We start from the raw sequence: 15,942 nt of genomic DNA, 5'->3' as shown, positions 1-15,942 counted from the left end.
TAATCGGAATCAAAGAAATACAAGTCAATTTTCTTTATTCTTTTCTTTACAATTTTTCCTACATACAAAAGATGGCGACTCTGCTGGGGACTAGCTTCTCTGACGAAGAAGTGGTGGTGCAATCCGATGTTCATCTCACTGGAACAACCGTCGAAACTCTCGTGGTAGAGTTCGATCAAGCCAAGTTCGAAGAGACCCTCTCTTTTGGATCCCTTAGCCCCAAGGCCAAGCGTGGTGTCCGCAAGATCTCAAAGGAGGTCAAATCTGTTGTTGAAACGCCAAAGAAAGTCCTCTCCTTTGGCCAAAATTCGTCGAACAGCCCCTCCGCTCCAGGAGCGGGCTCGACCTCTGCTGAACTCGCACAGCGAGTTGAATATCCCACCTCCGCGTCAACACGACGTGCCACAGGCCTTAAACGGCCTATAAAGGAGACGAGCTCCATAAACGTCAACGACGCTGCTGCTAAGGCTTTGAAACAGGCCAAGAAGAATGCTGCTCGTCGAAGAAGAAGGTCTCAGCGACGAGCACAACTTCGAGAAAATCGATCCTCCAACCAACGCGAACTTCGCATTCGTGAGCCTGAACGCGACCCTGAACTCCGCGTTTATGAGCCCAAACATGAGCTTCGCGAGAACCAGACTGAACGCGGCCCTCAATGGCGCGTTTTACAGCCAAAACGCGGACCTCAAGCCTTCGTTGAACGCGAACTTCAACTTCGCGTTTCCAAGTCAAAACACGACCCTCGCGTCGACAATGAAGAACGCGACCCTCATGTCGCCAAACCAAAACGTGACCTTCGCGTTTCAAGTGCCAGACGTGACCCTCACGTTTCAAGTGCCGAACGCGACCTTCACGTTTCAAATGTCGAACGCGACCTTCGCGTTTCAAATGCCAAACGCGACCCTCGCGTCCCAAGTTCCAAATCCAATACCGCGCCTGGTGTATATCGTGGAGCTTCGGGTCGCGTTTCAAATGCCAAACGCGACCCTCGCGTCCCAAGTTCCAAATCCAATACCGCGCCTGGTGTATACCGTGGAGCGACTAGGTTGAGGGGCGGATATAAGAAGTTTATGGATTCAAGGCATCTCAACCAGATCCATATTCACCAAGAGCCAGTCCTGTCCAATCATGGACTGGGGGTTCCAGTTCAAACCTCACAATCAGTGAGTAATTCTCCTCGAATCTTTATAACAGATTCGAGAGAGTTCACATTGAGAGAAAGATCGATGCAACAAGTCATTCGTTCATTTCAATGTGAACGACTGATTCCTACAGTCCTCTCAGGACGCCAATGCTGCTCATATGCGGCCCAACTGCTGGTGTTCAACCAATTTACGAATGTTGCTTTACTCAACCAACGACGGCGTTCACACAAGAAGAAGACTTCTGAGGATGAATACCTTAGAGTCACTTCTAACATGATCGGCAGAGGGAGATCATCAGTTCCTAGTTCCGATGAGTCAGAGAACGATCAGTCTCTTGGCTTGAAAGACTTCCTGAATAAGTCTGATGGAGTTTATCAACATACTCGGACGCGAACAGGAGCCATTCCCCCCGTCAACTATCGGAGTTTATCCAGGGGAACCAATTCCAATGATGAACACTCTGCCATTGCAGAGTCCCAGTCATCAAGCTCTTTTGTTGAACATGAGAGCTACGCTTATATGACCGGAAACCATGAAGAACTCGCGAAGAGACTTGATGAGCAGGAGGCCATGCTCAAATCTCAGCAAGAGGCCATCAATGAACTCCTGGCCCTGTTGACTCAACTCGTCGCAGACAAGGACAAATATCAGAAGACAGATTCGCCACTTAGGCAAAAATCTTCCCGAAGGGAAAGAACGTCTTCGTCCCGACCTCACACAAGCAAAGGGAAGGGAAAAATGGTTGATGACACGGCTTCTGACCAAGAAGCCCACAACCTGGAATCTTCCTCTGATGAAGGAAGAGAGACGGAGTATGAGCAAAATCCTCAGTCAGCTAAAATCGAGGAATTGGAAGCTCGCCTCAATGTCATTGCTAACAGAAGCGAGCTCCAAGATGAGGGAGTTGTCAGGCCCTACCCTGATGAATGGGACGCAGCCCCTTATCCTCCAAAATTTGAAGTCCCAACGCTACAAACTTTTGACGGCACGGGATCACCGAACCAACATATCTATCATTTCAAGTCACAGACTGGGAATGTAATATCAAACGATGCCATACTGGCTCGATTGTTCATTGGCACCCTTAAGGGAGTTGCCTTTGAATGGTTCAGGAAACTACCTGCCGGATGTATCCAAAGGTGGGCAGATTTAGAGAGACTCTTCCTATCAAGATTCTTTGAAGAGGATACAGAAGTCTCCATCCATATCCTTCTCGCCACTAAGCAGAAGAAGAGGGAATCCGTCAAAGCCTTCGTTAAAAGGTTCCGAACCATGGCTCTCCGGTGTTCGTCAGGTATGACACATTCTACCTTAGTAGACACCTGTCGACACAACCTGCAGACCAACCTCCTAGCCCAAATAGGAGTTACAGAATGCCGTTCCTGGAGATAACTAATCTCTCAAGGCGAACAGGCTCAAAAGATCATTGCCAGGATCAAAGATGAAGAACAAAGTAGGCAGGATCAGCCCGAGCAATCGGACCAAGCCCAATCTTCTCCTGAGCAATCGGACCAAGCTCATTCTTCAGAACCAGAAGATACTACGACCACTGAAGCTAATCCTCTTCAGTAGGATGTCGGGTCTTCGATAACTATCACGTTAACAACTGCCTCTGATAGTCAAACTCGTTAGATAGTGGTCCACTAGGCGACGTGCCATGTCTACCCTTTTTCCCCATGCACTTATTCAAGACTGGGGGTTGGTTTATTTGTAGTTCATTGGATTATGAATAATAAAATTTCTGAGTTGTTATGTTACCTCTGTCAACCACAGAATCTACCAAAACTATCACGTTAACATTTACCTCTGATAGTCCATCAACTTGTCAATCCAACCGTCACCTCTGATAGTTCATTTTCTCCAAATTCCCCCACCAATCCTCTTCAAATAGGATGGCGGGTCTATCAAAACTATCACGTTAATGATTACCTCTGATAGTCCATTCCCTCTAAATTCTCTTGCCAATCCTCTTCAAGTAGGATGGCGGGTCCACAAAACTATCACGTTAACAGTTACCTCTGATAGTCAAACTCATCAGATAATGGCCTACCAGGTGATGTGCCCCTATTTCAACTTCATGGATAGTGCCTCACTAGGCAATGTGCCTTGTCTACCTCTTTTTCTTCCCCTGCTAAGTCTTAATCAAGACTGGGGGTTGGTTACTTGGAATCCACTGGATTAAGAGTAACGAATCTTTCATACCTCTTTTTATTCTCCTGCTAAGTCTTAATCAAGACTGGGGGTTGGTTACTTGGAATCCATTGGATTAAGAGTAACGAATCTTTCACATCGTCGAGTTAACATTACACTTCTGACGATCATCATCCCCACGGAGTATGCATTCAACTCGCATTACTCCCAATTTGTCACGTTAACAATACACCTCTGACAATCGACTTCATGGATAGTGCCTCACTAGGCGATGTGCTTTGTCTACCTCTTTTTCTTCCCCTGCTAAGTCTTCATCAAGACTGGGGGTTGGTTACTTGGAATCCACTGGATTAAGAGTAACGAATCTTTCACATCGTCGAGTTAACATTACACTTCTGACGATCATCATCCCCACAGAGTATGCATTCAATTTGCATCACTCCCAATTTGTCACGTTAACACTACACCTCTGACAAAAATCCACTTATCGACTCTCTCCAATAGAGCGATAAGTTCTCAAAATTGCTTCCATAGCAATATCTTTCTTGTCACGTTAACACTACACCTCTGACAAAATCCGCTTATCGACTCTCTTCAATGGAGCGATAGGTCCACAAACTCGTCAAGTTAACACCACACCTCTGACGACCAAATCAACTTATCGACTCTCTTCAATAGAGCGATAGGTCCATAAAATACTGTTAGGTTAACATAACACCTCTAACAGTCCCCCCCCTAATGAACTTGTTAATCCTTTTTTCCAACAAGAATAGCATTGTTAATCCTTTTTTTTTCAACAAGAAGAGCAAGTTTTCATTATAAAATCCCCAGCGGATTAAAGATTTTCTAGAATTATCCTAGTGATAATAAAGAAAATTTTTGAATTTCACTTTAGGTGAAAATTCATGCCAAGTTAATACTATACCTCTGGCACTTCCAACTTTCTTTCGGTGTTTCAAGCCACACGGGAAGAAACGACACCAAAAATCCATGCCTTCACGCATAGGGGACTTTATCTCGATCCCTAATTAGAGATAAGTCTACGCCTAACACGCGTTGCCGGTTAATCTTTCGCCGTGAAAAAGACACCAGGAATCCCTAATTAGAGATAAGTCTGCATCTAACACATGCTGCCGGGTAGCCTATTCCCGCAATAATAGCAAAGCCTACGTATTCAATATCGTAGCAGGTTGTTATTAATAACACCAAAATCCATGCCTTACACGCACGGGGAATTTTATCCCGAATCCTAAGTAGGGATAAGTCAACGCCTAACACGCGTTGCCGGTTAGTCTTTCACCGTAAAAAGGACGAAAGTCTACGTATTCAACATCGTAGCAGGTCGTTATTAATAACGCCAGAATCCAGGCCTTACACGCATGGGGAACTTTATCCCAAATCCTAAGTAGGGATAAGCCTACGCCTAACACGCGTTGCCGGTTAGTCTTTTTCCGTAAAAATGACAAAGTCTATGTATTCAAAATCATAGCACTAAGACTAAGAGAGTTCATTCTTTTAGCACAACGTTACGTGTGGAACGGACTTAGACAATCCACATGCTAGCCCGATTCAAACGGTAGTCGGTAAAGGCTTATCAAATCCGTTGATGGCTGAGGGTTTGCCAAAAATTCTATGTTTGTTTGAAGGCCAATCAGCTTAATGGACGTGAGCCGAGACTTGAAACTGATAAGCTAAAGACAAGTCTCAAAGATTTAGTCAAAAAGGCACGAAAGCCACTTCCATGTCTCAAGTCAAAACGCCGAGGTCAGACCCGCGTTACAAAAATCACAACGCCGAGGTCACACCCGGGTTCCAAATTCAAAACGCCAAGGTCAGACCCGCGTTACAAAAATTACGACGCCGAGATCACACCCGGGTTCCAAATTCAAAACGCCGAGGTCACACCCGCGTCTCAAGTTCAAAATGCAGGGTCCACCCCCAACATTCCAGAAGCAGGATTATGATGCATACCTTCACAAAGGTCCTACGTGGCCAATCCCATCAATCAAGATGCCTTCGAAGCGAGTGCAGAGAACGACTCCTTTACAGCAAGGAATCAACAGCTCTAGGATCAGAGTTGAGATCCAAAGTATTCTAAAAATTCGTCCCAGTCAACCGCGAACTTTCGAAAACTTTGGAGGGGGTTCTGTAGGCTGTCTAAAAATCACAATAGATAGCTTATCCCCTATCAAACACCGATGATGGAAGTTACAATCTGACGACTTCCAGAAGACTACAATTTGAAGACTTTCACATAGATCGCTGAAGGTTACAATCTGACGACCTTCACGACAACTGATGAAAGCTCTAATCAACGGCCTTCACAATCAATATCGGGAGTTACAATCTGACGACTCTCATATTCTCAAGGAGCGGAGTTACAATCTGACGACTCTCATATTCTCAAGGAGCCAAGACGAAGATTACAAGACAATGATCTTTGCTACGCAATGACAAAGGCAAGACGCGGAGGTCCTCCCCGTGTATCAATAGTAAAACGCCAGGGTCGAACCCGTGTTACAATGTCAAAACGCCAGGGTCGAACCCGCGTTACAATGTTAAAACGCCAAGGTCGAAACCCGCGTTACAACATCAAAAACGCCAGGGTCGAAACCCGCGTTACAACATCAAAACGCCAGGGTCGAAACTCGCGTTACAACAAGCCAAAACGCGAGTGACCCTCGCGTTCATTGGTGTTCAGCCAACACCCAACCTCGCGTCTCAATTCTAAGAGGCGAAGTTGGGTCCTGAACGCCGACGTGGGCATTTGACTCATTCAACATGAGCTGAACGGTTCTAAAACCGCTTCCCACGATTTGGGGGCGGTTACACCCCACTTAGGAGCGAAGTAAGGGGGCGGTAACACCCCTTAATTCCCTATAAATATGGGTAAACTCAACTGAGTTAAGGCTGGCTTTTGGAAACGGAAGAGTTAGCAGCAAGGCTGGCATTTTCGGATCTGGGACTTCGCAGCAAAGGTTTTGGAGGAGATCGGCCTTGATCCTCCAGCAACGATCGACCACAGAGCTTCTTCTAGCCTTGGCTTATTAACCGATCTTCGGTTCAAATCAACTCTTTTACAGAGTTCTTCTAAACTCGTTCAGAGTTCTCAAACTTGCCACGCAAGTTCTCCACAACGTCAAATCGTGAGGAGAAGACATCGTTCCAGTGAATCAAGACGTGCGGATCGTCAACGGAGAGCAAACTCGACGCAAGCATTCGGGGGAGGCACTCCATCGCCACCGTGAAGAACCCAGTTTTAAACAAAGAGGAAGAACCAATTTCGTTCTCCTCTCTTTTGTAATCAAGTTGTAATCGAGATCAAAAGGAATACAAATCAATTTTCTTTATTCTCTTCTTTGCAATTTTTCCTGCCAAATCCGACCCGCCAATCTGCAGGTCGCCCAAATCCGACCCTCCAAATCGCGGGTCACTCAAATCCGACCCGTCAATCTGCAGGTCGCCCAAATCCGACCCTCCAAATCGCGGGTCACTTGGGTCCGACCCTCCACTTTGTGGGTCACCCAAATCCGACCCTCCGACCCGCGGGACACTCAAGTCTGACCCGCGTCAGGGTAAAGACAGAAGAAGTTATGCACATGTTTCGTCGATCCCTTCGAGTTCCGCACCTCCGACGGAGCACCGTGACAGTGTGGACTTGTCCCATTTCAAGGTGAGGATAGTCGATCGCCTGAGTCCTTTGCACGAGGATTGAGGCAAAGTTCTGATCGAAGAACGCTTGGGTCCGGTGACTGAACCCCGAGCGACTCGTCGAGCTGGGGGTCGCACACGCCCTCGCAACAATTTCAAGCCTTCTCATAAGGGAAAACTCTAATTTCTACCCGCCTGGGGGTGTGTATCCAAAACCAAGAGCCTGTTGAGATCCTGCGCTCCCAAAAGTATAGTTCTAAACACGTGACTCTTAAGAATGCTAATAAAGCGGCAAATCCCCTGAAAGAAACGTATTCATCTGACGATAACAACGTTATACCAGGGGAGTCATGGCTCTGGTCATCTGACCGATGAGTTGTACTATCGGGCTGGGGGTATGAACGAGTCTCGGAAGAGATATGCCCGAGAAACCAAATCTCACTGCCCGTGCACCGGACTAATCAGGGCAGTATTATCAGCGTGCAGTTGCCCCAAGACCGCTCCGCAGAGGGTCTCCATATCCGAGAGGATCTCCAACGGAATGACTAAGTCCAAATCAAAGCGTCTCCGTAAAAAGCAATCGGTTGTTCAAGGTGACGAACTCCCGGAAGTCACAATAAATATGGCTGATAAGGGAAAGTCGATTCGACCTTCTATCTCTGACCCGTTTATATCTCATCGTCTAACCTGGTTGCGATCAGGGACCACTAGATGCAGGGACTACCAAAGAATGCAGAGAGGGTTATCCTCGGACGATGAAGCATCGGATGCTAACTCTGCAGTCGCTTCTGACAATACGGTATCTAGCCCAGGGCAATCCCGCGAAGTGTTAATGATTAACACCGAAGAAGCAACTAAGATGGTTGAGGATGCTCTAGCCAAGCAGAATCAAACATTTAAATTCGAAATGGAAATGGCTATGTTGCGGATGAGGGAAGAGCATGACCAACAGATCCGAGCCTTGTCGAATCAGCTAGGTGAATCCGGTCGTCGCAACAATGTTAGCCAAGCAGTTAGCGATTCAGACGTGGATGAATATATCAATGCAGATGAACCTCCCGTTGACCAGAACGCTGGGAGTGGTCCCACTAAAAACAATGACGCTGGGGGTGGTCCCACCAATGATGACAACACCGGGGGTGGCCCCGTTGTTCCTCTTAAGAATCGTCCAAGCCCCGATATGAGCGAGGATGAGAAAATGAAAGATCTCGAGAGCAAAATCAATGCTCTAATGTCTGCTCGAGAGGTGAAAAGGACCGGCATTCCATGTCCCTATCCAAGAGAATGGGACTCGATCCCGTATCCGGCAAAGTTCAACCTGATTAACTTCACGTCGTTTGACGGGAAGGATTCGCCCACACAACATCTGATCTACTTCAAGTCCCACTTGGGCATGATCTCCGGCAATGAAGCCTTGATGGTTCGGTCATTCGTTGGTACCCTTCGCGGGCCGGCCTTCGATTGGTACCGCCGTCTCAAGCCCGGAATATTAACAACTGGGACGATATGGAGAGCTCATTCCTCGACAATTTCTTTGACGACGACGATGAGGTATCCATCAGGACACTCTTCGATGAGAAGCAATAAGATGACGAGACAGTCGACGACTTCGTCAAGCGCTTTCGGAATAAAGCAATGAACTGCCGAGATCCGGTCACGGAGGACTTCATCCTCCAGACATGTCATAACAACCTATCTATTGAGATATTGGAAGTTATGGGAGTCGCACCGTCTAACACTTGGAAACAGTTGAAGACGCGTGGAGAGCGGGCCGAACGCTTCCTCCGAAGGAAGAAGGCCGAAAGAAGCCAAATGACGGCTAACTCTCCGAAATCAAATTTCGCCTCCCGTAGTAAAGGGAAAACACCTGCAGCAGCTGTTGACGCCAATCAGACGTCGCAACAGCAACCCCGAACACAGCAGAAGACTTCGGGTTCAAGACTCCAAAAAGAGTACTCATTCAAGGATGAAGATGTTCCAGCCATTTTCGAGTCCCTCCTTGAAAACAACAAGATCAAGCTACCACCTGTCGTAAATCAGGAGGAAGCTGACAATACTGCGGATCCAAAATACTGTGCGTACCACAGGAGGATCTTTCATCCCACCAAGGATTGCTTTGCGCTCAAAAATAGCATCCAAACCTTGGTTGAAGCCGGCGTTATATCGCTCAATTGAGACGAATAAAGACTCCGACAAGTATAAGAGTATAAACTGCTTCTCAATCCTCCGACCGGTATAAGAAGTTAAACTGCTCCCTGAAACTCCAATGAGTACATGAGTCTAAACTGTTTTCCATTTTGACAGGAAGTTCCTGGAGAATATTACATATAATAATTCTTAAGGATAACCTGACAACCTCCGACGAGTACACGAGGCTAAACTAACTCCCAAAACTCCCAGGAGCATACGAGTATAAACTGGTTCTCCTCAGGTTAATTCGAAACCCTAAGGTCAACGCCGGTCAACGCGCAGCCCTAGGTCAACGCCGGTCGACGCGTTGCGATGAGAGTCAACGCGATCGATTCAAAACCCTAAGGTCAACGCCGGTCAACGCGTAGCCCTAGGTCAACGCCAGTCAACGCCGGTCAACGCGTTGCGATGAGAGTCAACGCCGATCGATTCGAAACCCTAAGGTCAACGTCGGTCAACACATAGCCCTAGGTCAACGATGGTCAACGCGTTGCGATGAGAGTCAACGCCGATCGACACGAAACCCTAAGTCAACGTCGGTCAACGCGTTGCGATTGATCCAAAAGTCAACTCAATGACACATCAGCAAAAATCTATTCACCAAATTCGATTCAAGGCTTCAATAACGGTCATACGATAAACGCAGTACCGGGAAAATCTTAGCTATTCGATAAAATACAGAATATGCTAAAATGTGGAGAAGTCAAGAATCGAAACCATCTGTAGGTCCTTTAACACCGACTGAAGGTGGGGATCCATCATATCCAAAGCATTTCAGACTCCTCTATAAAAGAATGAGGCTGAAACACTTTGGAGGGGGTATCTGTAGACGTCTAAAATTGTTTATGAGAGCCCGCACGAAACTCGAAGCAATGAACGGGCGAGTCAAGAAAATTCGCCAATCAGTCAGCGCACGTCAAATCATCTCGTGCGCGTCGGTCAGCTCGTACGCGTCGGTCAACACGCACACGCCGATCAGTCCGCGTGCATCGATCAACATGCGTATATTAACCAACGCGCGTTCGACAGTCGGTCTCGCGGCGAAGCATACAAGTCAACAAATCGGCCAAACACGCGAAAAGAACAAGTCTTGGAAGAAGTCGGACTGATCCGACCCGCGACGCGCAGTCCGGAACCTGAAACGTATTTTGATGGTTTTAAAGTTGTTTTCACAGGATTTATCTGTTCCAGGGGTTCCCAACTGACTTGATATCATCCCCAAACGTGGTTAGGCTGTTGTTAACTGAAGATAGAGCCAAATCACTTGTTCTCATCCAAATAACTGCATCCGAGGCCTATAAATATGAGCCAAAGGCCTCCATTTTCAGGGGACGAATATTTATCAAGACGTGGAGGTGCTGCTGGATTGAGGAGTCAAGGAGCACGAATTTCAGCTCGGCATAAAGAAGGAGAGTTCGAGAGATCCGACGCCCGTTCCCGTCCGTCCCTTGAGATTAGGCTTGGTCTTAATCTCGAGAAGAGCCCTGATTTCGCTTGGTCGATCTCAGCGCTTCAAATCAAATACTTCCTCGGTGAAGACGAAGCTCTGCCGAATTTTTCATCAACCGGATCCAGATCTAAGGCGGTCCACAGATAAACCTAGGCACATGCAAAGATCCCACGCAAAGCAGCGGGTGATAAACGTCCTCTGCGTTTATTTTGACGAGAGTTGTAAACTTTTGTTTTCATTGTGTAAAAGTCTTATAAAAAGACAATCTTTTTTTTGTTTTCATTGTAACGATTGAAGTTGTAATGAATACCGCAATGAATACAGTTTTCATTGTAACGATTGAAGTTGTAATGAATACCGCAATGAATACATCAATTTTCGACGCAAACAAATTTCATGACAGGTTGTTTACAATTTCCTGTTTGTCTTTTTTAACCAAATTACTACTGCATGTTAATAATCCGAACACTCAATGAAGGCTTCGCTGCTTCTGCATCCTATACTTTTCTTTTCTTTTGTTTTTTTGTTACTTCTTGCAAGTTTAGTATTTCTTTGATGCATGCTGATATAAAATTCTTCTGGAACCTAAAAATTTAGCATATACCATTATAATGATACTCATGTCGTAATTAATGGAAGGTTGTCATCCTTAGGCTATCATACGTTTTATTATTACACACCATCATTATATGACTCTACCAAGGTAAATAACAATGATTGATATAATTTTTTACAAATGTAAATTTGAAAAAAAAGGAACTATAGGAGTAGTCCTGGCCGGTGATGTGTGTATATATACCCCAGATGTGTTAAATATTGCCGCTAAATTTTGGAAGAAAAAACTGATATTCTGATAAAAGAAATTTTTCAAAATTTGTGGTCAAAGATCCCAGAGATCTTGCATCTGTTTTATAATTTAATCACTTTGTATTAGTTCCTAAATTACCCTTATGGTTAATTTAAAAGTTCTATCTATTTACTAGAATGCCAGTGGAACTCAAAATTTTTAACTAACATATCCTGCAATTGAGGATTAGAGAGCTATAAATATCCGGTTTCACAATTACATATCGACCATCGGAACTCCCAACTGATTTCTTGGAGCGCAGAAGCGGTAGGCTATATGAATACAGCAGTTGAAGAAAATCAAACAGACTCTCTTCTCAAAGAAAACCAAAGAAAATAATCAAAGAAAATCAAAGATATATAATCAAGAGATCGATGGCTGCTTCAAGTCCCACTATTCTTGGCCTTCCTGCGTCTCCCAACCATGTCCAAGGTGTGTACGACCTCGTAATTAACTTCAAGAAAATGATTCTGCACATGCAATTATATACAAACTTATAATTTATATTTCACAATTTATTGGAGGAGAGAACCTCAGATGCCAACATCCAATTTAGATCGTATAATATTAAGTTATGATTATTGTTCCTTTTGTTGATTGTTATACTATCTTGACATATTTCTTTTATGCTAGTGTTTACCTTCTGGGTTTACAACCTTGCATGTCTCTTGCATTCTTGTTTTGGCTGCGCTTGGGAGAAGAGATTTGGATTTGAAGTAGAGATTTGAAACCAAAGGAAACCCATGGATTTTATAAATCACTTCTTTGGGTACTTATATTAAATGAAAGGAGATTTCGAGTCTATGTTTTGGATATGCTTATTATTATTATACATGTATTTGAATTTTTGATTAACAACTGTTCTTGATCGTAAAGATACAGGAATATCTTGATATTTGCATTATACATTTACCCCATTAACAACTAATACACAGATAAATAAATAAAGTTGCAATAGAGTAATAGATAATCAAATTCATATCACTGGCATAGAACATATTAATTTCATCGAGATAATATAATGTGAGAGTGGAGGCAATATAATTTGAACAATGCAATAGAGGCAATAACATAAGATAACATCATATTATTGTACGGAAGACGTGTACTTTGATCATCAGTCTCATTCTATTAATCAAATTGGATCTTATGTTATTAGACAAAAAATTGAATCCATGAGTATAATTCTTCATTTGTTTTGTCAAGCCATCGTCCTGGTCCTAGCCGACAATTAATGACATGAAGTTTGTATAGATGAACAAATTTGCACAAGCGTACGGGTCTCTCACTCATCCGTAGTCTTTCTAATGAAGCTATCAGCATATAAAACTCAGGAATTTCCACATTAATTTTATAATAAATTTATATCAAACAATTACTTTGAGCAGGAATTGGAGAAACACAACAATGACGCACAGACTTGCACATGCAACATATGTCTTTTTAACAAGAAAAACTACTAAAGGATAGTCTTTCTCATGAAGCTATCAGCATATAAAACTCATGAATTTTCACATTAATTTTATAATAAATTTATAGCAAACAATTACTTTGAGCAGGAATTGGAGAAACACAACACCCACGCACAGACTTGCACACGCAACGTATCTCTTTTTAACAAGCAAAACTATTAAAGGAAACAATTTGAATCATATCCATGTGAAATGGAAGAAGATATGAACCTTGTATCCATGGAAAAGCCAACTATTTTCCCTTCACACTTTATGCATGAAACTTGCAGCTTTCTATTTATGTTGTTAACTTACAGTAGGAAATAAGTGTTGTAATCTGAATGCTTCAATTAAACAAAATTCTCTATGATCGGATAAGCCTACCATTATGAATTCAAGATTTATTTTTTCATTAATAATAATAATAGTGTTTTAGATATTGGTGCTTACAACATTAATATTTTAAAATTAGAATTCCAAATCATTAAATTGCTCTTAGATCATTAATATTTTAAGACTTTAAACCTCACTAATTATATGGAAGGTAAAGTGTTGAAACCAACAAGATTTTATATATTGAAAAAATATCTGAAACTTTTTAATATATTATAATAATCATAAACTTTTTTGCAACTATGTTATAGTAAATACATAAACTAAAAATCAACAACTATAATATTTGACCATGTGCATTACATGTGCATTCCATCTAGTACCTATATAAGATCATTAATATACAACAATAACTGAAGACGTAACTTCGTTCAAACACAGGTTCGATGAGCTCCATGAAAGCCATTGCACCTTATTTGGCTATGATTGTAAGCACATTAGCTTACGGAGGAACAAATATATTAGGCAAGCTCGCCATAGAGCGAGGACTCAATTGCTTTGTCCTCAACGTCTATCGTCATCTCATCGCTATGATGATCTTCGGTCCCCTCTCCTATGTTCTTGAAAGGTCAGACCATCGATACAAAAGTTTATTTTTGCTCATTTGATGCCTTGATGTTTTAGGAAATTGAACTTTTGTGCCTTTTTCGTTGATCAAACGTTGGCTTGTATATAGGAACCAAAGGCCACCTCTTTCATTGTCGATACTCATGAAGATCTTCGTCCTCACGTTGTTTGGAGCAACAATACATCTGAATCTATTCTATATAGGGCTTGATTATACACCCCCAACTGTGGCAAGTGCTTTGAGCAGTGTAATTCCTGTTCTTACTTTTACCCTGGCAGTCTTGTTTAGGTGAGCTCATATACATAAGCATATCAAGATAATTCGTACACATTATTCATAATTAAAATAAACACATGCTTTTAATCAAATTAAGAAAAAGTATGCACATAAATTTATTGAGAATGATTTATAGAATTTTCATTTTTCTTCTTACCAGGATGGAAAAGGTCAAGATTAAAAGTGCAAAGGGGATAGCAAAGTTAATAGGAGCTTTAGTTTGCATTACTGGAGCTCTTTTATTTACTTTTTGGCAAGGCCCTCTCCTCCCCGGATTTGTTAAGAGGCCTTTGATTATAGTTCAAGGAAAAAACTCTGGTCATGGATCAAAACATTATAAAGATGATTGGATCAAAGGTTCCCTTCTTATATTCATCGCCAATGCCACATTTAGTGTGTGGTTCATTCTGCAGGTTAGTCTCCTTCAAATGTGCTGCTATGATTTTTCTCAACAATGCATACTTCGGTTAAAAAGCTTACGAAGATTGAACCAAAAAGCTTTGATGATTTTTCTGCAGGCAAAAGTTTGCGAGGTTTATTCAGCAAGATTAATGATGAACACCCTGATCGGCTTCTTCGCATCCCTTCAGTCTGCAGTAGCTGCCCTCATCTTTGACAGGAATGCATCTTCTTGGAAATTAGAGTGGAACTTACAACTTATAACAGTCTTATACTCGGTATATAACTTAATTTGTCCTCTCATTTATTAACAGAAAACCTTATTAATTCTCGAAGATTTCAGTAATAAGATATGGCTTTGTGCAGGGAATTGTGATATCTGGCCTTTCATATTACTTGCAAACTTTTTGTATCAGCAAGAAAGGACCAGTATTTGCTGCTATGTTCTCTCCACTAAACCTTGTTCTAGTAGCACTCTTCTCTGCTTTCTTTTTCGCTGAAAGACTTCATTTGAGCAGGTATGTAGGAAAAGAGAGAGAGAGAGAGAGGAAATTAAATAACCAATTCTTCATGAATAAATTGATCATGGTTTAGTAATTCTAGTAAAAAACATACTACATAACGTAAAATTATTTTGCTTATAGATGTTTTGTATATGCGAACGATATCAAATTAACAATGTAATAGATTTTTATAGCTTGATTGGAGCTTTCGCCATGATTTCGGGACTTTACATGGTACTGTGGGGGAAAAGCAAAGAATCTGATGAAGAGGAGGAAAGAGTTGCAAAGGTTTTACCATCAGAACGCAATCCTGTAACGTGAAAACTTTCTTCGGAGGCATCTGTTTTCTCCTTCTGTCTCTACATTTTACTACCTACTATTATTATTGCTTGGATATATACCACTTTGTAATGTACTGAAATGTGTGTCCAAAAAACATTTATCTTGTTGAGTACTTGACTGAAGTTGTTGATGGCTATAATACTGGATCAGTTTCTCTATTTCATTTATATGAATTTTTTTTCCTCATTTTATGTAATATATGTTTGTACAAGTACCAAAAAACATGCGCCAAAATGTTTGCAACAGCTAGTTTATGAAAGTAAATGGTAAGTTTGGGTGCAAAGTAATTGCTTTATTTGGGTAATCTTCTTGTATTTTTTGCTTCGTCAAATCACATTTATCTTGAGACATTAGTGTTCTTTTCCATAAAATATTACTTGCTATACTAACACATGTTGGAGTATTTGTTACAATCTGGAATTAAACAGAGAAAATTGATGTGCTATAATTTTAAACTTTTTACAAGTTAACAGCTGTGCGTTTATAAAACACTATGCTTAAAGCAATATTTGGCTTACTCCGGTACGATGATCCCAAGGCCAAACTGCTTCCAGGAACATCAGTACAATACAGTGG

At 42.4% G+C, this 15,942-nt stretch overlaps 1 protein-coding gene across 2 annotated transcripts; it reads left to right on the top strand.

The window, feature by feature from the left end:
• Nucleotides 11,710–15,572, top strand: LOC109825968 (WAT1-related protein At1g43650-like). 2 transcript variants are annotated; one of them, XM_020392899.1, is made up of 7 exons: nucleotides 11,710–11,866; nucleotides 13,660–13,846; nucleotides 13,955–14,134; nucleotides 14,283–14,535; nucleotides 14,641–14,799; nucleotides 14,888–15,039; nucleotides 15,219–15,572. In XM_020392899.1, the coding sequence occupies exons 1-7, from the start codon at nucleotides 11,809–11,811 to the stop codon at nucleotides 15,343–15,345; spliced, it is 1,116 nt and encodes a 371-aa protein (XP_020248488.1). In that variant the 5' UTR covers nucleotides 11,710–11,808; the 3' UTR covers nucleotides 15,346–15,572. The 2 variants fall into 2 exon arrangements, with proteins under 2 accessions (XP_020248488.1, XP_020248489.1); XM_020392900.1 differs by having other exon boundaries at nucleotides 15,209–15,298.

Source organism: Asparagus officinalis, chromosome 10, assembly GCF_001876935.1.
Source record: "Asparagus officinalis chromosome 10, Aspof.V1, whole genome shotgun sequence".
In the NCBI taxonomy this organism is placed as follows: domain Eukaryota; kingdom Viridiplantae; phylum Streptophyta; class Magnoliopsida; order Asparagales; family Asparagaceae; genus Asparagus; species Asparagus officinalis.
The sequence above is the reverse complement of the archived record's forward strand: the minus strand, read 5'-3'. Positions and strand labels throughout refer to the sequence as shown.

Excerpts from the sequence above, each read along its gene's own strand:
- LOC109825968 (XM_020392899.1), top strand. The coding sequence starts at position 11,809 with ATGGCTGCTTCAAGTCCCACTATTCTTGGCCTTCCTGCGTCTCCCAAC. Across the intron at positions 13,847-13,954 it reads CTCTCCTATGTTCTTGAAAG|GAACCAAAGGCCACCTCTTT; the intron begins GTCAGACCATCG and ends GCTTGTATATAG. Across the intron at positions 14,536-14,640 it reads GTGTGTGGTTCATTCTGCAG|GCAAAAGTTTGCGAGGTTTA; the intron begins GTTAGTCTCCTT and ends ATTTTTCTGCAG.